Below are 22,500 nucleotides of genomic sequence, written 5' to 3'. Positions count from 1 at the left end.
CAGTTTACTAATGCATTAAGTGATACTGTAATTCTTGCAGGTTTATCGGTTAAGAGGGAAGTTTCTTCAGAGTATTCTCAGACAAGAAATTGGTTGGTTTGATACTCACCAAACCAATGATTTTGCAAGCAGGGTCACGGAGTAAGTGGTCAACAAACGTTCTTCTGTATGAATTATTTTAATTTGTTTGAATTTATTCTATCTCTCCGTCTTTTCATTTTCTGTATGAAGAGACGGTGAAGTGGGGGGGGGGCATCGATTAAATGAGGCCTTGCTGTGGATGTGCTGTGTCTTGCAGCATTGCTTCTAACCCAGGGCGGAGGGCGAGATGCAGGGATAACCCGTCATCCAGGAGGAGCCAAGAAAAGAGGGGTGGAGGGAGGGGAGGTGAATGGGAGTGGAGTATGTGGGGATGAAATGGGTGGGGGTAGATTTATGTCTTTTAAATTTGGCTACCTCCTTTGTAAAGTGGAAAAACCCTTAGTATATGCATGTATGCACTGTATTTGAATTTGATATTATTTTGAATTTTATTTCAATATAATAGTTTTATTTATTCAACTAATATATTTATATTTATTTTAAATATTTATAATTATGTATTAAAATTTATCAGTTCAGATTTAATAAATTCCTTTAATTTGCATAGCTTCTGCGGAAGAGTAGGATTTGGATAAAAATGTGGTCCTTATACTCCTGAACAAACTACTGCCCTTGGGTTTCATTAAGATGAATGAAATCATCTGGCATTATCTAGGCTAAAATTGTTAAATGTGCCCAATTTGTCCCTTCAGGCAGCAAACAGCTAAATAAGATAGCTCAGTCAAGAAAGTTTTCGTTCTTTCTTTACAAATATAATATTATTTATACATTCATTAGTAAATTTTTTTTATTTAATTGTCTATTTTTTATATATCTATATTTTATATATTTTTTGTCAGAAGTTGCTCTGACATTAGTCTGATCGGAGTTCTTAAAGACTTCAGGGACATCCAATGGATAGTAAGGGGCCAACAGTAGTGATATTTTTGGCAAACCCCAGGAAAAAAAAAAAATAGTTAAGGGACCATGACTCAGGATAGAACCAATTATTGTCTTATTTTTGTATCATTGATTGTGACTTATTTGTTCCTTGGGTAACAAATTGTATGAATGTACAGGCATTCTCTGAAGTACATACATACATATACTAAAGGCTTTTTCCCCCTTATAAGGGAGGTAGCCAAAAAACAAAGGCATAAAAACCACTCCCACCCATTCCATCCCTATCACACTCCACTCTCCTCCACCCTCTTCCCTACCCTCTTAACTTGGCACCTCCTGGATGACGGGTCATCCCTGCACCTTGTCCACTGCCCTGGGTCAGAAACAGTGTCACAAGACACAGCACATCCACAGCAAGGCCGCTTCATTAAATCGGCGACCACTCCTTTCTGTCCCCTCATGCAGAAAAGGAGATGGGGAGAAATCCCTTCGGGCTGCGTCAAATTTTTCTCATGCATACTCCCTCACTCCCCATCCCTCACCCATTCCACCTCATGGATCACATCATCATCCATATACAACCATTCTCCACTCACCCTTGTCTTCTGTTCTCTCCCGTCATTCCTCAACAGACATTTCCCTCTTCCCCAAAGCCCCCTTTACCCCATCCATCCATCTCATCCTAGGACGCCCCTCATGTTCACTCCTTCCACATCTGCATTCCACACCTCTTTTACTAGTCTTTCTTCACACTTTGTGTCCAAACAATCCCAATACTCTTTCATCCACCCTATCTCCCAACTCCCTTTCCACCCCAGTTCTCCTCTTCATCTCCTCATTTCTCACTCTGTCCAGCCTAGTAACCCCTATCATACTTCTCAGACATCTCATCTTAAACACATTCAAACTCCTTCTCTCTTCCTCTCTTATGTTCCATGTTTCTTTCCCATACAGTGCTGTTGGCACAATCACTCCTTCATACAATCTCCTCTTAGCATCCATTCCCAAATGTCTATTTCTCATTACACTTTTTAATCCACCAAGGCATTTACTCGCTTCTCTCAGTCTACATTCTTCCTCTACCTCCACTCCTCCCTTTCCTGCCACATTTGCACCCAAGTATCTAAAACTATCCACTTCCTCCACTCTCCCTTAATGCTCACTTCCAGTCTGCTGCCACTTTCTCCCCTTGTACATCTCATCACCTTACTTTTACTCACATTTATCTTCAACTTTATTCTTTCATGCTTTTTCCTAAACTGTCACTAGCTTCCTCAATCCCTCCTCTGCTCCTGCTAGAAGCGCAGTGTCGTCAGCAAATAACAGTTGATTATCTCCCACTTTTCTCCATTTTCTTTAAACATCTCCAATGCCTGACCCAGTACCCTTGCATTTACCTCTCACATCACCCCATCCATGTATAAATTGAACAACCAGTGTGACATAACACATCCCTAACGAAGTCCCACCTTTACCTCAAACCACTCACTCTCTCCATTTCTAATCCCGACACACGCTTTACCACTCTCATAAAAACTCTTGACAGCTCCCAGAAGCTTTCCTCCTATCCCATATATCTGCAATACCTCCCACAGTGCCTTCCTGTCTACCCTGTCAGCCTTTTCCAAATACATAAAAACCCAAAAAACATCCTTACCTTTTCGTATATCTTTCTCACATTATATGTCTTGCCACAAAAATCTGATCCACGCAACCTCTACCTGTCCTAAACCCACCCTCTGTTCCTCTCCTAATCCTCTCAATCAAGACCCTCCCATAAGCCTTCCCAACTACATTTAACAAGCTAATCCCTCTGAAACTACTGCACTCACACTTTTCCCCTTTTCCCTTGTAAAGTGGAACTATACATGCACTCCCCCAGTCCTCCGGCACTTGACCCTCTCTTAAACAAGAATTAAATAACCTCACCAACCAGTCCACCATCATTGTACCTCCATTTTTCAGACATTCTGAATGGCATCCATCCAGACCAGGTGCCTTACCTGCTCTCATCATCTTAACAACTGCCTTCACTTCATCCTTATTTCTCCTCCATTTTCGTCACTCATCACGGTAATTTTCTTAGCATTTCCCACTGCAACTACCTTTCCCTCCCTATCCACCTTTATATTTAGCAACTTCCTAAAGTACTCTGGCCATCTTCCTCTTTCTGCCTTCTCTACCATTATCATCTCTCCATCTGCACCTTTTACCTTTTCTTCCCAACTTTATTCACCTCCTCTTCCTCTCTTAATTTCTCTCCAAAACATCTTTTTATTACTTTCAAAATTTTCTATCATACTCTTACCCCATTTCACATCTGCTCTCCTCTTTGCCTCCTTTATCGTATGCTTTACTTCTCTTTTCTTTGTACATCTCGTATGATTCCCTCGTCCTACTTTGTAACCAATCTGTGAAAGCTCGCTTCTTCTCTTCTACACCATTCTTTGCTTCCTCATCCCACCACTCGCTACCCTTCCTTCTATTTGCTCCCGTCCTCCTTGTTCCACACACCATCCTTGCACACCTTGTGACTCCCTCCTTGAACCATCCCCATTCCTCCTCCACACCTAGCTCTACTCTATCCTTCACTCCCTCCCACTCCTCTCTCAGCTTCTTCTTTTACCCCTTTTCCATTTCATTCTCATTTAAGCAGTTCATTCTAAGCCTCTGAAGTAGTATTAGGAAAAAATAAATATATGTGATGAAGTCATAGATGCCAAAATCCCTTACCGTTTATACCAAAGACCTCACCAGCTTAATTTCGTACATTCTTTTAATAATTTTTCTTTCACCCACCAAATCTCCTTGCTAAACTTATCTTCAGTACTTTTTTCTTCTCTTTGGTCTTCCTCTTCCTCTTTATACTCCTTCACATTTTTTCCTCCTTCTCCTGCTCCTCTTCCACTCACTTCTACTCTTCGGGTTGTGCTCCAAGTCGACAACCCAGATTAGATAACAGAAAAGTCAATTAAACGTTCATAATATTTAATTTTCATTTATGCAAATGACCCTTTCCGAACAACAACTGTTTGTTACAATTATCATTTCGAAAAGGAGAGCCACAGAACGGCTGATATGTGTACTTACAACCTATTATAATTGACAGCGATGCACCGTCAACTCTACTTGAACCACGATTTCCGCCATCTTTGTTTTGGTCACATTGATTAAATACATGTTATGGCGTAACCGGTAAAATGCATGGGTGACGTGTGGAGAGTTTGTGTTGTGTCGTGTATGACAAACTGCAATATTTAAAGTAAAAGAAGTTGCTTATTCATACATACATACATATACCAAAGGCTTTTTCCCCCTACATGGGGGGTAGCCACAAAGAAAAAGGCATAGAAACCACTCCCACCCATTCCATTTCCTATATGTTCCACTCCCCTCCACTCTCCTCCTTCCCTCTTATCTTGGCACCTCCTGGATGACGGGTCATCCCTGCATCCTGTCCACTGCCCTGGATCAGAAGCAGTGTCGCAAGACACAGCACATCCACAGCAAGGCCGCTTCATAAATTCGGCAACCCCCCCCCCCCTCTCTCTGTCCCCTCATGCAGAAAAGGAGAAGACATGGAGAAAGCCCTTCGGGCTGCATCAATTTTATTCATACATACTTCCTCACCCCCCCCCCTCATCCCCCACCCACTCCCCCTCATGCATCATAGCATCATCTATACACAACCCCTCTCCATTCACCCCTATCTTCTGTCCTCTCCCGTCCTTCCTCCACAGACATTCCACTCTTTTGTAATGCCCCTTTCACCCCATCCATCCATCTCATCCTAGGACGCCCCCTCATATTCACTCCTTCCACCTCTGCCTTCCATACTTCTTTTACTAATCTTTCTTCACTCATTCTTTCCATGTGTCCAAACCATCCTAATACTTTTTCATCAACCCTATCTCCCAGTTCCCTTTCCACCCCTGTTCTCCTCCTCACCACCTCATTTCTTACTCTATCCAGCCTAGTAACCCCTATCATATTTCTCAGACATTTCTTCTCAAACACATTCAAACTCCTTCTCTCTTCCTCTCTCGTGTTCCATGTTTCTGCCCCGTACAATGCTGTTAGTACAATCACTCCTTCATGTAACCTCCTCTTAGCATCCATTCCCAGATGTCTATTTCTCATAACACTTTTCAATCCGCCAAGGCATTTACTCGCTTCTCTCAATTTACATTCTACCTCCACCCCCACTCCTCCCTTTCCTGCCACATTCGCACCCAAATATCTAAAACTATCCACTTCCTCCAGTCTTTCACCCTTAATGCTCACCTCCAGCCTACTGTCACTCTCTCCCTTTGTATATCTCATCACCTTACTTTTACCCACATTTATCTTCAGCTTCCTTCTTTCACACACCTTCTCAAACTCTGTCACTAACTTCCTCAATCCCTCCTCTGATCCTGCTACAAGCGCAGTGTCGTCGGCAAACAACAACTGGCTCACCTCCCACTTTTCTCCATTTTCTTTAATCATCTCCAACCCCTGACCCACTACCCTTGCATTCACCTCTCGCACCACCCCATCCATGTAAAGATTAAACAGCCAAGGTGACATAACACATCCCTGACGAAGTCCCACCTTTACCTCAAACCATTCACTCTCTCCATTTCTAATCCTAACACAAGCTCTACTACTCTCGTAAAAACTCTTGACTGCTCTTAACAGCTTTCCTCCTATCCCATATATCTGCAGTACCTCCCACAGTGCTTTCCTGTCTATCTTGTCATAAGCCTTTTCCAGATCCATAAAAGCCTGAAACACATCCTTACCTTTTCCTATAGCTTTCTCACATATCTGTCTTACCACAAAGATCTGATCTACACAACCCCTACCTGTCCTAAACCCGCACTGTTCCTCACCAATTACTCCCTCTGTTCCTCTCCTAATCCTCTCAATCAAGACCCTCCTATACGCCTTCCCAACTACACTCAACAAGCTGATCCCTCTGAAACTACTACACTCACACTTGTCCCCCTTTCCCTTGTAAAGCGTAACTATACAGGCACTCCTCCAGTCCTCCGGCACTCTACCCTCTCTCTCTCAAAAAAAAAAAAAACATTAAATAACCTCACCAGCCAGTCCACCATCACTGTACCTCCTTTCTTCAGACATTCTGCATGGCATTCATCCAGACCAGGTGCCTTACCTGCTCTCATCATCTTAACAGCTGCTTTCACTTCATCTTTCCCTATTTCTCCCATTTTCCTCACTCATCACTCTCATTTTCTTAGCTCTTCCCACTGCAACTATCTTTCCCTCCCTATCCTCCTTCACATTTAGCAACTCCCTAAAATACTCTGCCCACCTTCCTCTCACTGCCTTCTCTTCCATTATCATCTCTCCATCTGCACCTTTTACCTTTTCCTCTGTACTTGATTCGCCTCCTTTTTCTCTTTTAATTTCCTTCCAGAACATCTTTTTATTGATTTCAAAATTTTCTGTCATACTCTTACCCCATTTCACATCTGCTCTCCTCTTTGCTTCCTTTATCTTATGCTTAACTTCCTTTCTCTTTACTTTGTAGCTCTCATACGATTCCCTCGTCCTAATTTGCAGCCAATCGACGAATGCCTGCTTCTTTTCTTCTACACCTTTCTTTGCTTCCTCATCCCACCACTCACTACCCTTCTTTCATTTTCCTCCCGCCCTCCTTGTTCCACACACCATCTTTGTACACCCTGTGACTCCCTCCTTGAACCATCCCCATTCCTCCTCCACTCCTAGTTCTACTCTATCCTTTACTCCCTCCTACTCCTCTTTCAGTTTCTTCATAAACTCACTCTCATTTTTTTCCTCATTTAAGCAGTTCACTCTAAGTACCTCCCTACATTCTGTCCTTTTCCTCTTTCTCCACCTATTCTCCACTCTCATTTCACCTTCTACCAGAAAATGATATGATATTCCCCCACTCTCTCCCCTTAGAACATGTACATCCTTAACTCTTCCTACCATACTCCTGGTCACCACTATATAGTCCATTAACGCTCTATCTGCCACCCTTCCATCCACTGCTCTCTCCCATGTGTACTTATGCTTGACTTTCTTCTTAAATACTGTATTAGCTATCATCAATTCTCTTTCAAGACACATCTCCACCATCATTTCTCCACTTCATTTTTTACCGGGAACTCCATACTTCCCAATCACTCCGTCTATTGGCTCATTTTCTACCCTGGCATTAAGGTCTCCCAATACAACTACATTGACAATTCTCCCTAATCCCTCTATGCACTCATTTATATATACCCAAAAAGCCTCCCTTCTCTCTACGCTCTTCTCACTACCAGGTCCATACGCACTTACAAAAACCCACATCTCCCTTCCCAGCTTCACCTTCATCCACATCAACCTTGATGAAACCTCCCTCCACTCCACTACCCGCTTACTTATCTCTTCACTTACTAGTATAGCCACCCCTTCTCTCCCTCGTCCCCTCTTCACTCCTGAGTACCTCCCAGCTACACTCTCAAACTCAGTTGCCCTTTCCTTTCAGTTTAGTTTCACTCAAAGCCAGCATATCCATCTTTCTTCTCACAAACATACTGCCAGTCTCTTCCCTCTTACTCTCATCTGTACCACATCCACGTACATTAAAAGATCCAAACCTTATGGTACTGGCTAGAAAACTCCCAGACCCTCTTATGCCCTTTTGTTTTTTAGGAATATCCCCTTTCGGGGCTACGGGTAGTAGGACTCCTAATCCCATCCCCCGTCCATTTTTTGTCGCCTTTTACGACTCAAGTGGGAAAACTTGGTGGTAGTATTCTCTTTCCCCACCACAGGGTCGGCGAAAACAGAAAATGAATACTCAGAGAAATGGTACAGGACAGCGACAAGGGGTTGGGGGGGGGGGCAGCATAACGGAGGGACAGCCGTAGTATAAAAAGTGTCATAATTTCTCTATGAACAGAGTTTTTCTCTATCATAGACAAAATTATGTGTGGCTCTGGTCCGTAGGGGCGCCCCATATAGACCCTTAAATATCAACTGCATGCTACTTTGCCACAATAATATACTGCCAATACCCCAGACGGGGTATTTTTTATTATGTATTTACTAATTCATCCATTAATTATTATCATATGGAAATATATGATAACATGTTTATTTTTACATTTCTTCCTTTAATATGAATGTAATTAAAAATCCAATTATCTATCGAAGTCATTCCTAGGATATGTACAAAATATGTGTTTATCGCTAAACTAAATGTATGGAAATGGTAGACCTCACGCTATAGTGCTAACGGGAGGTAGACCTCACGCTATAGTGTGGTAGACCTCATGCTATAGTAGCACCGCGTGAGGTCTACCATTTCCATACATTTATTTTAGCGATAAACACATATTTTGTACATATCCTAGTAATGACTTAGATAACTGGATTTCTAATTACATTCATATTAAAGGAAGAAATGTGAAAATAAACATATCATATATTTCCATACATTTATTCTAGCGATACACACTTCGTACATCGTCTAAGAATGACACAAATAGGTGAGGTTAGGTCAGGTCACGTGGACAGGTCACTTTATATATATATATATATATTTGAGCAGGACACATGTTTGGACAGGTGAGGGGAGCGTACCGGGGGAACGCGGATCACGCGACCTCAGGCTGCACCTGGGTAGGCGACATATGGCGGTAGACCTCACGCTATAGTAGCACCCCTCACGCTATAGTGCTAACGGGAAGTAGACCTCACGCTATAGTAGCATCATAATGATAATCAAATGACTGATATCATAATGATCATTAAATGATAATCATAATGACATAATGAAATAATATCATAAAATTATAATGAAATCATATCATAATGATGATATAATATAATGATATAATGATACCATAATGATATCATATTATAATGATATAATTATATCATAATGATATAATATAATGATATGAATGATATAATCATATCATAATCACATCATAATCATATAATGATATAATATCATAATGATATCATGATCATATCATAATATCATAATGATATTATAATATCATATCATAATCATATCATGATCATATAATCATATATCATAATGATATATCATAATCATATCGTAATCGTATCATAATATCATAATTATACCAATGATATAATCATATCATAATCATATCATGATCATGTCATTATGATATAATTATATCATTATAGTATATCATTATGTCATTATGATATGATAACCAATATATCATTATCATAATCATTATCAATCATTATCAGTCACATTATCAATCATCATTATCAATCATCAATCAACATCAATCATCATTATCAATCATCATCATTATTGTCATTATTATTGTCATTATTATTGTTGTTATTATTGTTATTATCATTGTTTGATTATATCATCATCAATCAATCAATCATCATTACGGAGACAGATATCCTACATTAGGGAAGGTGGGGATTGTGTACAGAACACTTATCATTAATGTCGTAATGGATAATGATAATCTTATGTGGTCCTATTAAAAGTAAAATAATCCAGGGAAAAATACTCTAAAGGGATTTCTCTGGGGGGCGGAGTTGAAGGCTGGGTTCAGATTGACACTTCCCTATACAGATTTTTGTAGCTTTCTACAAACTACTTGGTCGACGCAACCAAAACAAAATTAGGTAAATCATGGTTGATATCCGGTTGTTGGCACATTCCGACCCGGCCATCGGCACATTTTTTTTTTCTCACTTTAAATATAATTAACGCAGAAGTTACTTATTGGTCGGAAATGTATTTTGTATCGGTAAGAGATAAATAAGGTGAACATTAATTGGGTTGTTTGCTATTTTACTGTTGACATGACATCCCCTTTCCCAAACAACTCGTCTTTATTTTCGTAATCAATTGCACACCTTCACAATCAACGTGTAGGAATTTAGTTTCCATAAAGTGTGTGTTTCGTATCTATTCTCTTACAAATTATGTTTTCCTTGCATAAGTTCGGATTTGCACACTGCATTGTCACTCAAGGGAACAGCCAAGAAATTCAGTATTTTCGTTTTTTAACTGAAGTTGTTTGGTTGTATTGAAGCGTGTAAATTATTTGCTTAACTTAAGGGCTTTATGTAATAATTTTGACAAATGACATGATAATTACATTATCATTCTATTTCAGAGACCTTAACAAATTACAAGAGGGCATTGGAGAAAAAGTTGGGATGTTTATCTTCTTCCTAACCATCTTCCTCTCGTCTCTCGTCACTGCCTTTATTTACGGCTGGGAACTTACGCTCGTCATTCTGTCAGTATTTCCTCTACTTGCTATCTCCACTGGATTTATGGCAAAGGTAAGTTACATGTGGATCATATAGTTTACATATGAAATCACATTGATCTAGTTTGGATTTGTATGATTTTGGCTTCTAAGCCTTCTTGTTGCATCACACCTCTTTATACCTGTAACAGTTTGCCTTAATTGAAGCCATCTCTACAGGGTTACTTCCTTTAGATTCTATGAAGTGTAAGCCTATGAGTTTCATTTCTAATCGCTGCCAATAATAAAGTATTTATTTATGTAAAATTAATAAGAATAACAATGATAATAATTATCCATCCATCCCTTACAAGGGAGGTAGCCAAGTCAAAATGCAAGCTCTCGCTCCACTTGATTCCAACCCATTCCACTCCCATCCACCACCCTTTCCTCCCTCTCATCTTAACTCCTTGTGGATAAAGGGTCATCTCTGACTCCTGCCCATTGCCCTGGGCAATGCATCAAAACACATCACAATCACAGTAAGGCCACTTCATTTAATTGGCAACCCACCCTCTTCATCCCCTGATGTGAAAAATAGAGAAAACTGGAAGAAATCCCTTTGGGCTGCATCAAAATATCATTCGCACACAACCACTCCCTATACTCCCCCCCCCCCCATCTCCCACCCTCTACCTTCCTTGCATCATAGTATCATCTGTACACAGCCGTTCTCCACTCACCCCTATTTCCTGCCTCTCCCATCCTTGCTCAACAGACATTCCCCTCTTGTTCAACGTCCCTTTCACCCCCATCCATTTATCTCATCCCTGGTCATTCCCTGAAGTTCACTCCATCCACCTCTGCATTCCATACCTCTTTTATTAATCTTTCTTCTCTCATTCTTTCCATGTGTCCAAACCATCCCAGTACTCTTTCATTAGCCTTATCTGTCCTTTCCTGTTTCACTCTCCTCACCTTGTTTCTCACTCTGTCCAACCTAGTAACCTCTACCATACTTCTCAGACACTTCATTTCAAACACATTTAAACTCTCCTCTGCCTCTTAAGTTGTATATACAGTATATATATATATATATATATATATATATATATATATATGTATGTGTATATATGTATATATACACTAAAAACCACTGTGGTTGGATTTAAGAAAAGAAAGCAAATAACGATTTCTGTATATTTCAATCACTTGCTGTGATCCTCTTCAATCAGCATAGAAAGACAAGAGAAAACACATATATACAGAGGAGAGAGGTGGAGTGAGGGAACATGGCCATGTCATATCAGGTAGCGTTTATATTGTTGCGCGGGCTTTGTGGCAAGTCATCTGCTTTTACAATAGAAGGAAGTAATTTGTTAACTGCCAAGGTGGTTATATAATCAGGCGACCATTGTCCTTTTGAAATGTTAAAATTTGGGAATTGTTTAATTAAGGAAGATTCAATGATTTTCCTTCTATAACTACATTATGATTTGAAAATTATTTTGCCTTGCCCCAATTTATGCAGAGATTATTGTTGGCGACGTGTTGGAATACAGCAGAGTTCTGTTGTGTGGTATGTACTACTAGATATGACCATGGAATACACAATGACTCAGTGGGTCAGTGAAAACACCAGATACAGAAACAACGAAGAGCGGTCGAAACTAGATTTAATTTTTACAACAGAACCTGAAATTGTGGATAAAATCCAATACAAGACACCAATTGGAAAGAGTGACCATATATTCATTGAAACTGAACTAAAGGAAGAAATATACATGGAGAGAAATGAAAAGCATAGGAAAGGAAGATTGATGTACAACAAAACAGACTTTGCAAAACTAAAGAAATTCTTCCAGAATGCAAACTGGGAAAAATTTTACATGGAAGAGACAAAAATGGAAGAGAAATGGAACATCTTGATGAATAATTACAATGAAGGGGTAAATAAGCACGTACCAAGACAAAAGTGAGAGAGAGTGTACATTAAATGCTGGTTCAACAAAAGATGCAGTGAGGCAGAAGACAGAAGGGAGAGAGCTTGGAAAAGGTAGAGAAAAAATAGAAAACATGGAAAATGGCAAGTCTATACAAACTATAGAAATGAGTATGTTAAAGTGAGAAGAGAGGAAAAAGGGAACCATGAAAAGGATACTATATATAAATACAAAGAGCAACTCAAACTATTCTATCGATATGTGAATGGTAAACTTAAAAACAAGCAAGAAATGGTGAAACTACGCCAAGGAAATATAGAAAACACAGAAGAATTTGAAATGGCCGAAATCATGAAAAATCACTTTAATTCTGTCTTCACTAGAGAGAAAACAATATTGGAACAAAGGTAATGAAAGGCGATCTCCCCTCATGAGCGACATAACAATAGCACAAAAAGAAATATTAAAACACCTATCAAACCTTGACGTCAGGAAATTACATGGCCCAGATTGAATTGCAAATTGGATTCTAAAAGAATGCAAAAAATAACTAACAGACAAAATACATAACATAATAAATTGCTCACTCAAAGAAGGAAAAATACCAAAAGACTGGAAAAATGCTAACATTGTACCAATATATAAAGGAGGAAACAAGAACCAACTAACTATAGGCCAGTCTCACTAACAAGCACTATAGCCAAAATTTGTGAGAAAATCATCAAGAATAGATGGGTAAAACACCTGGAAGACAACAATATAATAAACCCAAGACAATTTGGGTTCAGACAAGGAAGATCATGTACCACAAACTTAATATGTTTCTACTCAAGATTAATAGACATAGTGCAAGAAAGGAATGGATGGGCTGATTGTGCCTTCCTGGACTTACAAAAAGCTTTTGACAAAGTACCACACAAAAAATTATTAAAGAAACTTGAACATATAGGAGGGATACAAGGGAACCTACTAAAATGGATGGAGGACTTCCTGATTGGTAGAAAGATGAGAGTAGTGCTCAGAGAAAAATATTCAGATTGGAAAGAGGTGATCAGTGGAGTACCGCAAGGATCTGTACTAGCTCCAATAATGTTTGCTATTTATGTGAATGACATGGATGAGGATGTGAAATGTTACATGAGCTTCTTTGCTGATGATGCCAAACTGTTAATGAAAGTAAAAACTGAAGAGGATTGCAAATCACTGCAGGAAGACCTGAATAAAGTATGGAACTGGAGTCAGAAATGGGAGGTGGACTTCAATATTAAGAAGTGTAGCATAATGGAGTTTGGAAAAAGCAAAAACAGAATATCAGGACAATATAAAATTGGAACCAAGGAGGTAAAGAAGGAGAGATCCGAAAAAGATTTGGGTGTAATTATCTCAAACGATTTGTCCTATGACAAACAGATAAACAAAATTGTTGGAGAATCCTACTACTTGCTAAGATCAATAAAAGTGGCATTTACATATTTGGACGAAGAAATGATTAAAAAAATATTGGTCACACTGATAAGGCCTAGACTAGAATATGTGGCGACATTGTGGTCACCCAGTACCAAAAAAAATATGAAGAAAATAGAAAGAATCCAGAGAGCAGCAACAAAAATGGCACCTGCACTCGCAAACTTGCGACATGAGGAGAGATTGGCTAAACTACATTTACCGACTCTGGAGCAAAGAAGAGAGGTGACCTACTGACCATCTACAGAATCATGAAAGGCACAGAAATACTTGATAGAGAGGACTTGTTAAACTGGGACAGGAGAAGCACAAGAAGACATGGAAAGAAATTCAAAAAACATAGCTACAGAAGAGATCTGAAGAAAAACCATGCATGAGTTTAAAAGCAAACTAGACACTGCGAGATACAAAGGTAGGACACCACGAGCGTAGCTCCCCTTCCTGCAAAATACAACTAGGTAAATACACAAATGGTAAAAAAAAATTTAGTTACACTAATAAGGCCAAAATTGGAGTATGCTGGAACACTGTGGATATCCAGTACTAAAAAAAATATAAAGAAATTAGAAAGAATACAAAGAGCAACAACAAAGATGGCACCAACACTCTCCAAATTGACATAACAAAGCTTGTCCAAATTGGAACTACTAACTCTGGAACAAAGAAGAGAAAGAACAGATCCTCTGACTATTTATAGAATTATGAAAGGAATGGAAATCCTAGATAGAGATGATTTCTTAAAGTGGGATAATAGAAAAACAAGAGGACATGAAAAGAGACTCAAAAAGGATAATTATAGAAGAGATTTGAAAAAGAATAGCTTCCCACACAGAGCCGTGGATACTGTACCTGGAATAAATTAGATAAGGCAACAGTGTGTGGAAATATTATTCAAGAATTTAAGAACAAACTTGATGCTGAAAGACACAAAGACGGGTCACTACATGCATAGCTCCCTTCCCGTATAAAACAACAACAACAACAACTAGGTAAATACACACACAGTATATATATATGGGTGGGAGTGGGTACGTGTTTTGACTTGGCTACCTCCCTTATAAGGGGAAAAAGCCCTTGGTGTGTGTGTGTGTATATATATATATATATATATGACACACAGGAACCCACAGTCAGAGAAAATAAACTTCGAATAAAGAAGAATCCTATATTTTGGCTATCAACTGTAGCCCTCTTCAGGAAAGTGCTACAGTAGAGGGCTACAGTTGATAGCTGAAATATAGGATTCTTCTTTATTCGAAATATATATATATATATGTATATAATATATACACACTATATGCATACATACTTATAAATGTATGTATAGTAAAGGAGAAATAATGTATTACAACAAGTTTATTTCTCCTTATAATGTATATAATATATATATATATATATATATATATATATATATATATATATATATATATATATACATGTATGTATAGTAAAGGAGAAATAGTGTATTATAACAAGTTTATTTCTCCTTATATATATATATATATATATATATATATATATATATATATATATATATATATATATATATATATATATATATATATATATATATATATATATATAATATAAAACTGATTTTTTTCAGGCTCAATCAACACTTACAAAATCAGAGCTTGAGGAGTACTCAAAAGCTGGTAGCATTGCAGAAGAAGTAATTTCTTCTATTAGGACTGTGGCTGCTTTTGGAGGTGAATCGAAAGAAGTAGACAGGTAAATTTTGATTTTCTCACAGTAATATTAAAATATTAATAGCGGTGGTGGTAGTTGAAGTGGTAGTGTAGTGGTAGTGGTTAAAGTACTGCTTGTACGTATGTAGTAGTAGTAGTAGAAGTAGCTGTATTAGGAAAACTTTATACTCTACAAGAAATTTTGTCTATACATTGTTTTATGATGTGTTTGAACCATGTTCTGCTTGTGTGAGAAGTCTAATACTTTGAAATATGCAGGTATGAGCAAAATCTAGTGTTTGCCAAGAAAGCTGGAATCAGGAGAGGGCTGGTAACTGGTGTGGGAATGGCTTTCATGTGGCTTATCATCTATGCTGCATATGCTCTAGCCTTCTGGTATGGAACGCAACTCATTTTGGACTCCCGCCCTCCTAACCCCACTAAGAACTATGACCCAGCAAAACTCATCATTGTAAGTTTAATGATAGCAGCTTCCTTTGCATAGAGTGCTTACTATCTTTTTTTTATTAACTTCATATAGTTTCTACATATTGAAATAAGGTTGAATATGTTCCATAGATATTCTTATTGTAAGGAAGAATAGGATCTGTTTCTGTATGAGAGAGCATGAAATATTTGAGAATTGTATTGGGCTGGATGGCTACACATTATGGTAGAATTTTAATTTATTTCTACATTGATATTCAATATATGTATCAGATTATATATATAGGAAATAGGTATTTTGTTTTCTTTTGCCATCCTAAGTATTTTTACACATATTTTCTATGTATTTTACCATTAAGATATATATTAGGTGGTTAAACTTACTTTGAATTTGTTATAGGTATTTTTCAGTGTATTGATGGGGGCTATGAATATGGGTCAGGCAGCACCTTATGCTGAAGCTTTTAGTGTAGCCAGAGGTGCTGCAGCCACTATCTATGACATTATTGAACGTCCTTCTGAAATTGATCCTACAAGCCAGGAGGGCAAGAAACTAAATGAAGTCAAAGGTTTTATTGGTATGTATGCATATTCTAACTCATTTCTATTTATTGGTAGTTTTTGGTCTTTTGAATATTTCCTGATTATATAGATAGATATGGAACATGGGTGCAAGATGCAGAGGCATATTTCAGATGAACTATGGATTACAAAAGCATGTACAAGAGAGACTCATTTTGTGCATATCACAACAAAAACAGCATTGCAACATTTTTGCATTACTACAATGCATACATTATTCCAAGTAAAATATTCACAGTATAAATCCCTTTGGGCTCTTTCAAAATATCATTCACACACATCGAAGCAACACCACTCGTCGTCGCGCGACCAAGAAGAAGAGGATTTACGACGAAAAAGGAAAACCTGGTTTGTACTGTAGGGGTGGGGAGTGAACGTGAGTGCCCGAAATGGTATCTATGCAGTGCTAGTTAATTGTGTTAACTCGAAATTAGCAAAAATGAATGAAAACGACTCGAAAGCCAGTTGCGAATCAGAGCCATCTGGAGGCAATCCACTGAACCGCGATGTAAACAATAAACAAAGCACCACGTGTTACGACAATGATTTCTTAGGGTTTGGTAAGTACGAAAGAAAGAACTTAAGTAGATTATTAGAGATAGAGAGAGAGATGAGCAAAAATAGGACTCGGTGGGAAAATGAAATCATGGACTTAAGAAAAGAGGTCATTGGTTTAATTGATTGTTTATCTAAGACTAACCATGAAATTTCTGACCTGAAAAAAGCTAACTTGGATCTTACAAACGAAATTAAAGAAATGAAAAGAGACATAAATGAACTGAAGAATGATAATGAAAAGAAGAAAACTAATGATAATAATAGCGAAAATCTAAAGCAGGAAGTGAACAACAAATTCCAAGAATTGACACAAAAGATCGAAGAAAACTTAGGTGGGGACAGTATCCAGGAAATTAAGAAGTGGAAAGAAAATATTGAAAATAAAGAAATTGCTTTCAAAGAAATAGTCAAGCAGCAAATGCAAGATAATGCAAAAGACACAATCATTCAAGTGATTAACGAAAAAGCAAATTGGGTCAGGGACACAGTAGATAGGAAGAAATGTATTGTGGTTTATGGGCTTAAAGAAAAACAAGGATTGGCGAGGTACATGAGAGAAAAAGAAGAAAAAGAGACAGCAGTAGAAATCCTTAATGAAATTCAGGGGGGAGATAGTGATTCAGGCACAGACTTAGAAGAGACTTACAGAATTGGTCGCTATACTAAGGATAGGAATCGACCTCTAAAGATAAAACTAAGGTCACAAGTGGTAGTAGAAGACATATTTGAAAAAGTAGGTAACTTGGCAAAGAGTGAAAAATACAATAAGATATGGATAAAAAGAGAAATGAGTACTGAGGAATTAGAAAAAGAAAGGGCGCTAAGAGAAGAAGCAAAGGAAAAAAACTTGAAAAGATCAGAGACAGAATGCAAAGAATTCCAGTGGAGAGTAATAGACTTGAGATTAAGACAATGGCGCTTCAAAACGAACAAAACAAGGGAAGAAGAAACCAGGGAGAAGGAAGAAAATTAAAAGTGGCCTATACCAACATTGACGGACTAATTTCGGGACTGAACGAACTCAATGATTATCTGTTAGAAGCAAAACCAGACATAATGGGAATTGTAGAGACTAAACTAAGAGGTGAAATACCATCCACTGTTATCGGACAAGGTTTATACAACTACTGGATAAAAAACAGGGACAAGAAACAGGGAGGGGGAATCATGTTCTTGGCCAAGAAAGACCTAAAGGTGACAAAAATTGCAGAGGGCAAAGGTAATGCTGAATTGATCATGATAAAAGTCGAAGGCAAGAATATGAAAAGTAGAAAGTTTGTGGTGACTTATGTGCCTCCAAAAACAAGCGCTTGGAAAGAAATTGAACATAAAAAAATGCTAGATGACACAAGAAAATCACTCAATGAGATATTAATGGGTAAGGGTAATCTGGTAGTTATGGGGGACTTCAATTGCAAAGAAATTTGTTGGGACAGCATGACAGTGCAAGGAGGAGATGACTCGTGGGGCAATGTACTGCTAGATATGACCATGGAGTACACAATGACCCAATGGGTCCATGAAAACACAAGGTACAGAAATAATGAAGAGCCATCGAAACTAGATCTAATATTTACAACAGAGCCTGAAATAGTGCATAAAGTCCAGTATGAGACACCAATTGGAAAGAGTGACCATGTACTCATCGAAACTATACTAAAGGAAGAAATAGACATAGAGAGGAACGAAAAGCATAGGAAAGGAAGACTGAGGTACAACAAAACAGACTTTACAAAACTAAAGACATTCTTCCGGAATGCAAACTGGGAAATATTTTACAGGGAAGAAACAGCAGTGGAAGAGAAATGGAATATATTGATGGAAAACTACAATGAAGGGGTAAACAGGCATGTACCAAGACAAAAGCGAGAGAGAGAGTACATTAAATGTTGGTTCAACAAAAGATGCAGTGAGGCAAAAGACAGAAGGGACAAAGCTTGGAAAAAGTGGAGAAAAGACAAAAAACAAAGCAAATGGCAAATTTATGTTAACTATAGAAATGAGTATGTTAATGTGAGAAGAGAGGAGAAAAGGAACCATGAGAAGGATATTATAGACAAATGCAAAGAGCAACCCAAACTATTCTATCGGTATGTGAATGGTAAACTCAAAAACAAACAGGAATTGGTGAAACTATGCCAAGGAAACATAGAATACACAGAAGATTTAGAGATGGCCGAAGTCATGAACAATCACTTTAAATCTGTTTTCACCAGAGAGAAAATACCGAATTGTGACATAGACAAAAACAAGAAATCTCCCCTCATGAATGAGTTTACAGCATCACTAAAGGAAATATCAGAACATTTATCAAGGCTGGATGTCAGAAAATCACATGGCCCGGACGGTATTGCAAATTGGATTCTAAAGGAGTGCAAAGAAGAACTAACAGACAAAATACACATCTTAATAAACAGCTCACTCAAAGAAGGAAAGATACCCGAGGACTGGAAAAACGCTAACATTGTACCAATACACAAAGGAGGAAACAAAGAAGAACCCACCAACTATAGGCCAGTATCACTAACAAGCACCATTGCCAAAATTTGTGAGAAAATAATCAAGAATAGATGGGTAAAACATCTGGAAGACAATGACATATTAAACCCAAGACAATTCGGATTCAGACAAGGAAGATCATGCTCCACAAACTTAATATGCTTTTACTCAAGACTAATAGACATAGTGCAAGAAAGAAATGGATGGGCTGATTGTGCATTCCTAGACTTGCAAAAAGCCTTTGACAAAGTACCACACAGAAAACTACTAAAAAAACTGGAACACATAGGAGGAATACAGGGAAACCTACTAAAATGGATAGAGGACTTTCTGACTGGTAGAAAGATGAGAGTAGTGCTCAGAGAAAAATATTCAGACTGGAAAGAGGTGATCAGTGGAGTACCGCAAGGATCTGTGCTGGCACCAATAATGTTTGCTATCTATATGAATGACATGGATGAAGACGTGAACTGCTACATGAGCTTCTTTGCCGATGACGCCAAACTGCTAAGGAAAATAGAAACTGATGAGGACTGTGAAGCACTGCAAGAAGACCTAAATAGGGTATGGAACTGGAGTCAGAAATGGGAAGTGGACTTTAATACGAAGAAGTGTAGCATAATGGAGTTTGGAAAAAGCAAAAACAGAATATCAGGAAAATATACAATTGGAACCAAAGAAGTAAAGAAAGTAGGATCCGAAAAAGATTTGGGAGTAATTATCACGAACGACTTGTCCTATGATATACAGATTAACAAAATTGTCGGGGAGACTTACAACTTGCTAAGATCAATAAAAGTGGCGTTTACATACTTGGACGAAGACATGATGAAAAAAATATTGGTTACATTGATAAGGCCTAGATTAGAGTATGCAGCGACATTGTGGTCCCCCAGTACCAAAAAGAATATAAAGAAAATAGAAAGAATCCAAAGAGCAGCTACAAAAATGGCACCTGCACTTGCAAACCTATCATACGAAGAGAGATTGGCTAAACTGGAGTTACCGACACTGGAGCAAAGAAGAGAGAGAGGTGACCTATTGACCATCTACAGAATCATGAAAGGCACAGAGGTACTCGATAGTGAGAATTTACTTAACTGGGACAAAAGAAACACAAGAGGACATGGAAAGAAAATAAAAAAACATAGCTATAGAAGAGAACTGAAGAAAAACAGTTTTCCTCATAGAGTTTTGGACACTTGGAACAAACTGGACAATGAAATAGTATGCGCAAAAACCATTCATGAGTTTAAAAACAAACTAGACACTGCAAGATACAAAGGCGGGACAACACGAGCATAGCTCCCCTTCCCGCAAAATACAACTAGGTAAATACAACTAGGTAAAGGTAAATACATAAGCACCTTCAACTCCCCCATCCCCCATCACTCTCTTCCCTGCATAACAGTATCATCCATACACAGTCATTCTCCACTCATCCCTATTTCTTGCCTTCTCTCTGCCTTGCTCAGTAGACATTCCCCCTCTTTCTTAGTGCCCCCTTCACCTCGTGCATCCATCTTATCCTTGGTTGTCCCTTCAAGTTCACTCCCTCCACCTCTGCCTTCCACACCTCTTTTACTAATCTTTCATCACTCATTCTTTTCATGTGTCCAAATCATCCCAATAATTTTTTGTCAGTCTTATCTGCCATCTCCTTTTCTACTCCCACTTTCCCCCTCACCTCCTCATTTCTCACTCTATACAAATTTTTCTCTCTGCCTCTCTTAAATTCCAAGTGTCTGCCCCATACTATGCTGTCCATACAATTACCCTTTCATAAATCTGCTCTTTGCATCCATTCCCAGTTGCCTATTTCTCATAACACTTAATCATATATAGGTAAAGTGTAATGCAATTAATACTTTCAAATTTTGTATAATTACAGAATTCGAGGATGTTTACTTCAATTATCCTTCAAGACCAGATGTAAAAATTTTGAAAGGTCTGAATTTGAAGATTCAGCCTGGTCAAACTATAGCTCTGGTTGGACCATCAGGTTGTGGGAAATCAACATGTATTCAATTAATCCAGCGCTTTTATGATCCATTAAAGGGCAAGGTTAGTCTTTTTAAGTAAATTTTTCCATCAATATTTGATGGTGGCTTATATGTAATTGATATTGCAAGTAGCATATTGTGGCAGTGAAAGATGCTGATTCAGTTGAAAAGTCAATAAGAAATTGGAATGTTTTCATTACTTGACTTTTTGAAAGATAGGAATTTCAGTTTTAAGAACTGGAGTAGAATAAAAGCTGTACATCTTAAATAATTTGATAGATGTTGTTGGGTTGCCCATAGTATCTGTGGGGAAGGGCACTGAAGCAATTGCCTCCATAGATTCCTGCCAGTGGTTCCCCACCTGAAACATGTGTTCATATATGTGTATTACCAGTAATGTGCATTCTTTGAGTATATATGTGACTATACTGTATTTGAAGCAGCCTGGCAGTGTGGGCATGTGTCATCCATTGTGTTGGTATTTTTTTAATGTTGTGTGATGGTCACAGCAAAGTCTGGCTAGGTGTACTCTACCTGTTCTGTATGGGTGGTGGATGATAGCCAAGGATATTTTTAGGTTCCAGGATATCTTGTGGTCCATCTGTGAATACTATGTTCATTCTGATATTGTTTGATGGTGGAGTAGTGCTATGTAATGTGTTGTAGTAATGTTCTGAAGTGTTTAATGCATCTATGTGTTTATGGTTTGTCTGATATGAGTGTAATGGGTACTGTGGATTTTGTTTGATGGATGCTATGTATTATGTGCAGTGCATATCAAGATGCTTGCAGAGTCACAGACATTTGGTCTCCACATGTAGGTGATCTATTATAACTGTCTGTGCAGCTGATGATTATTCATAGTAACTTGTTTTGTGTGACCTGTAGTTTGTTATATTATGTGTCTGAGATGGGCACTGCCCATACTGGATTAATATGGACTTTCTGCCCTGTTTGTATATTAGTTTGTTGGTGTTTTGATTTTATTTGAAGCTTGTACTAGTGATTGTTCTGAAGATGTTAAGGCATGTATGCATGTCTGTATAATGTATGTGTATGATGTGAACATTACTGATGTGTTATACATGATACCAAATATTTT

At 38.2% G+C, this 22,500-nt stretch overlaps 1 protein-coding gene across 2 annotated transcripts in view; it reads left to right on the top strand.

Annotated features, from left to right (window-relative positions):
* The window catches only part of LOC143036988 (ATP-dependent translocase ABCB1-like), a gene marked incomplete at its 3' end in the record, with an annotated part of 70,871 nt that overhangs the window by 37,301 nt on the left and 11,070 nt on the right, over window positions 1–22,500 (top strand). For both annotated transcript variants that reach the window (XM_076205092.1, XM_076205093.1), the window contains 6 exon segments: window positions 41–141; window positions 10,137–10,308; window positions 15,228–15,352; window positions 15,589–15,781; window positions 16,157–16,334; window positions 21,287–21,459. In XM_076205092.1, coding sequence (XP_076061207.1) covers window positions 41–141; window positions 10,137–10,308; window positions 15,228–15,352; window positions 15,589–15,781; window positions 16,157–16,334; window positions 21,287–21,459 — 942 coding nt within the window.

Source organism: Oratosquilla oratoria, chromosome 21, assembly GCF_046742065.1.
Source record: "Oratosquilla oratoria isolate Oo_2021 chromosome 21, ASM4674206v1, whole genome shotgun sequence".
NCBI classification, from domain to species: Eukaryota; Metazoa; Arthropoda; class Malacostraca; order Stomatopoda; family Squillidae; genus Oratosquilla; species Oratosquilla oratoria.
The sequence above is the reverse complement of the archived record's forward strand: the minus strand, read 5'-3'. Positions and strand labels throughout refer to the sequence as shown.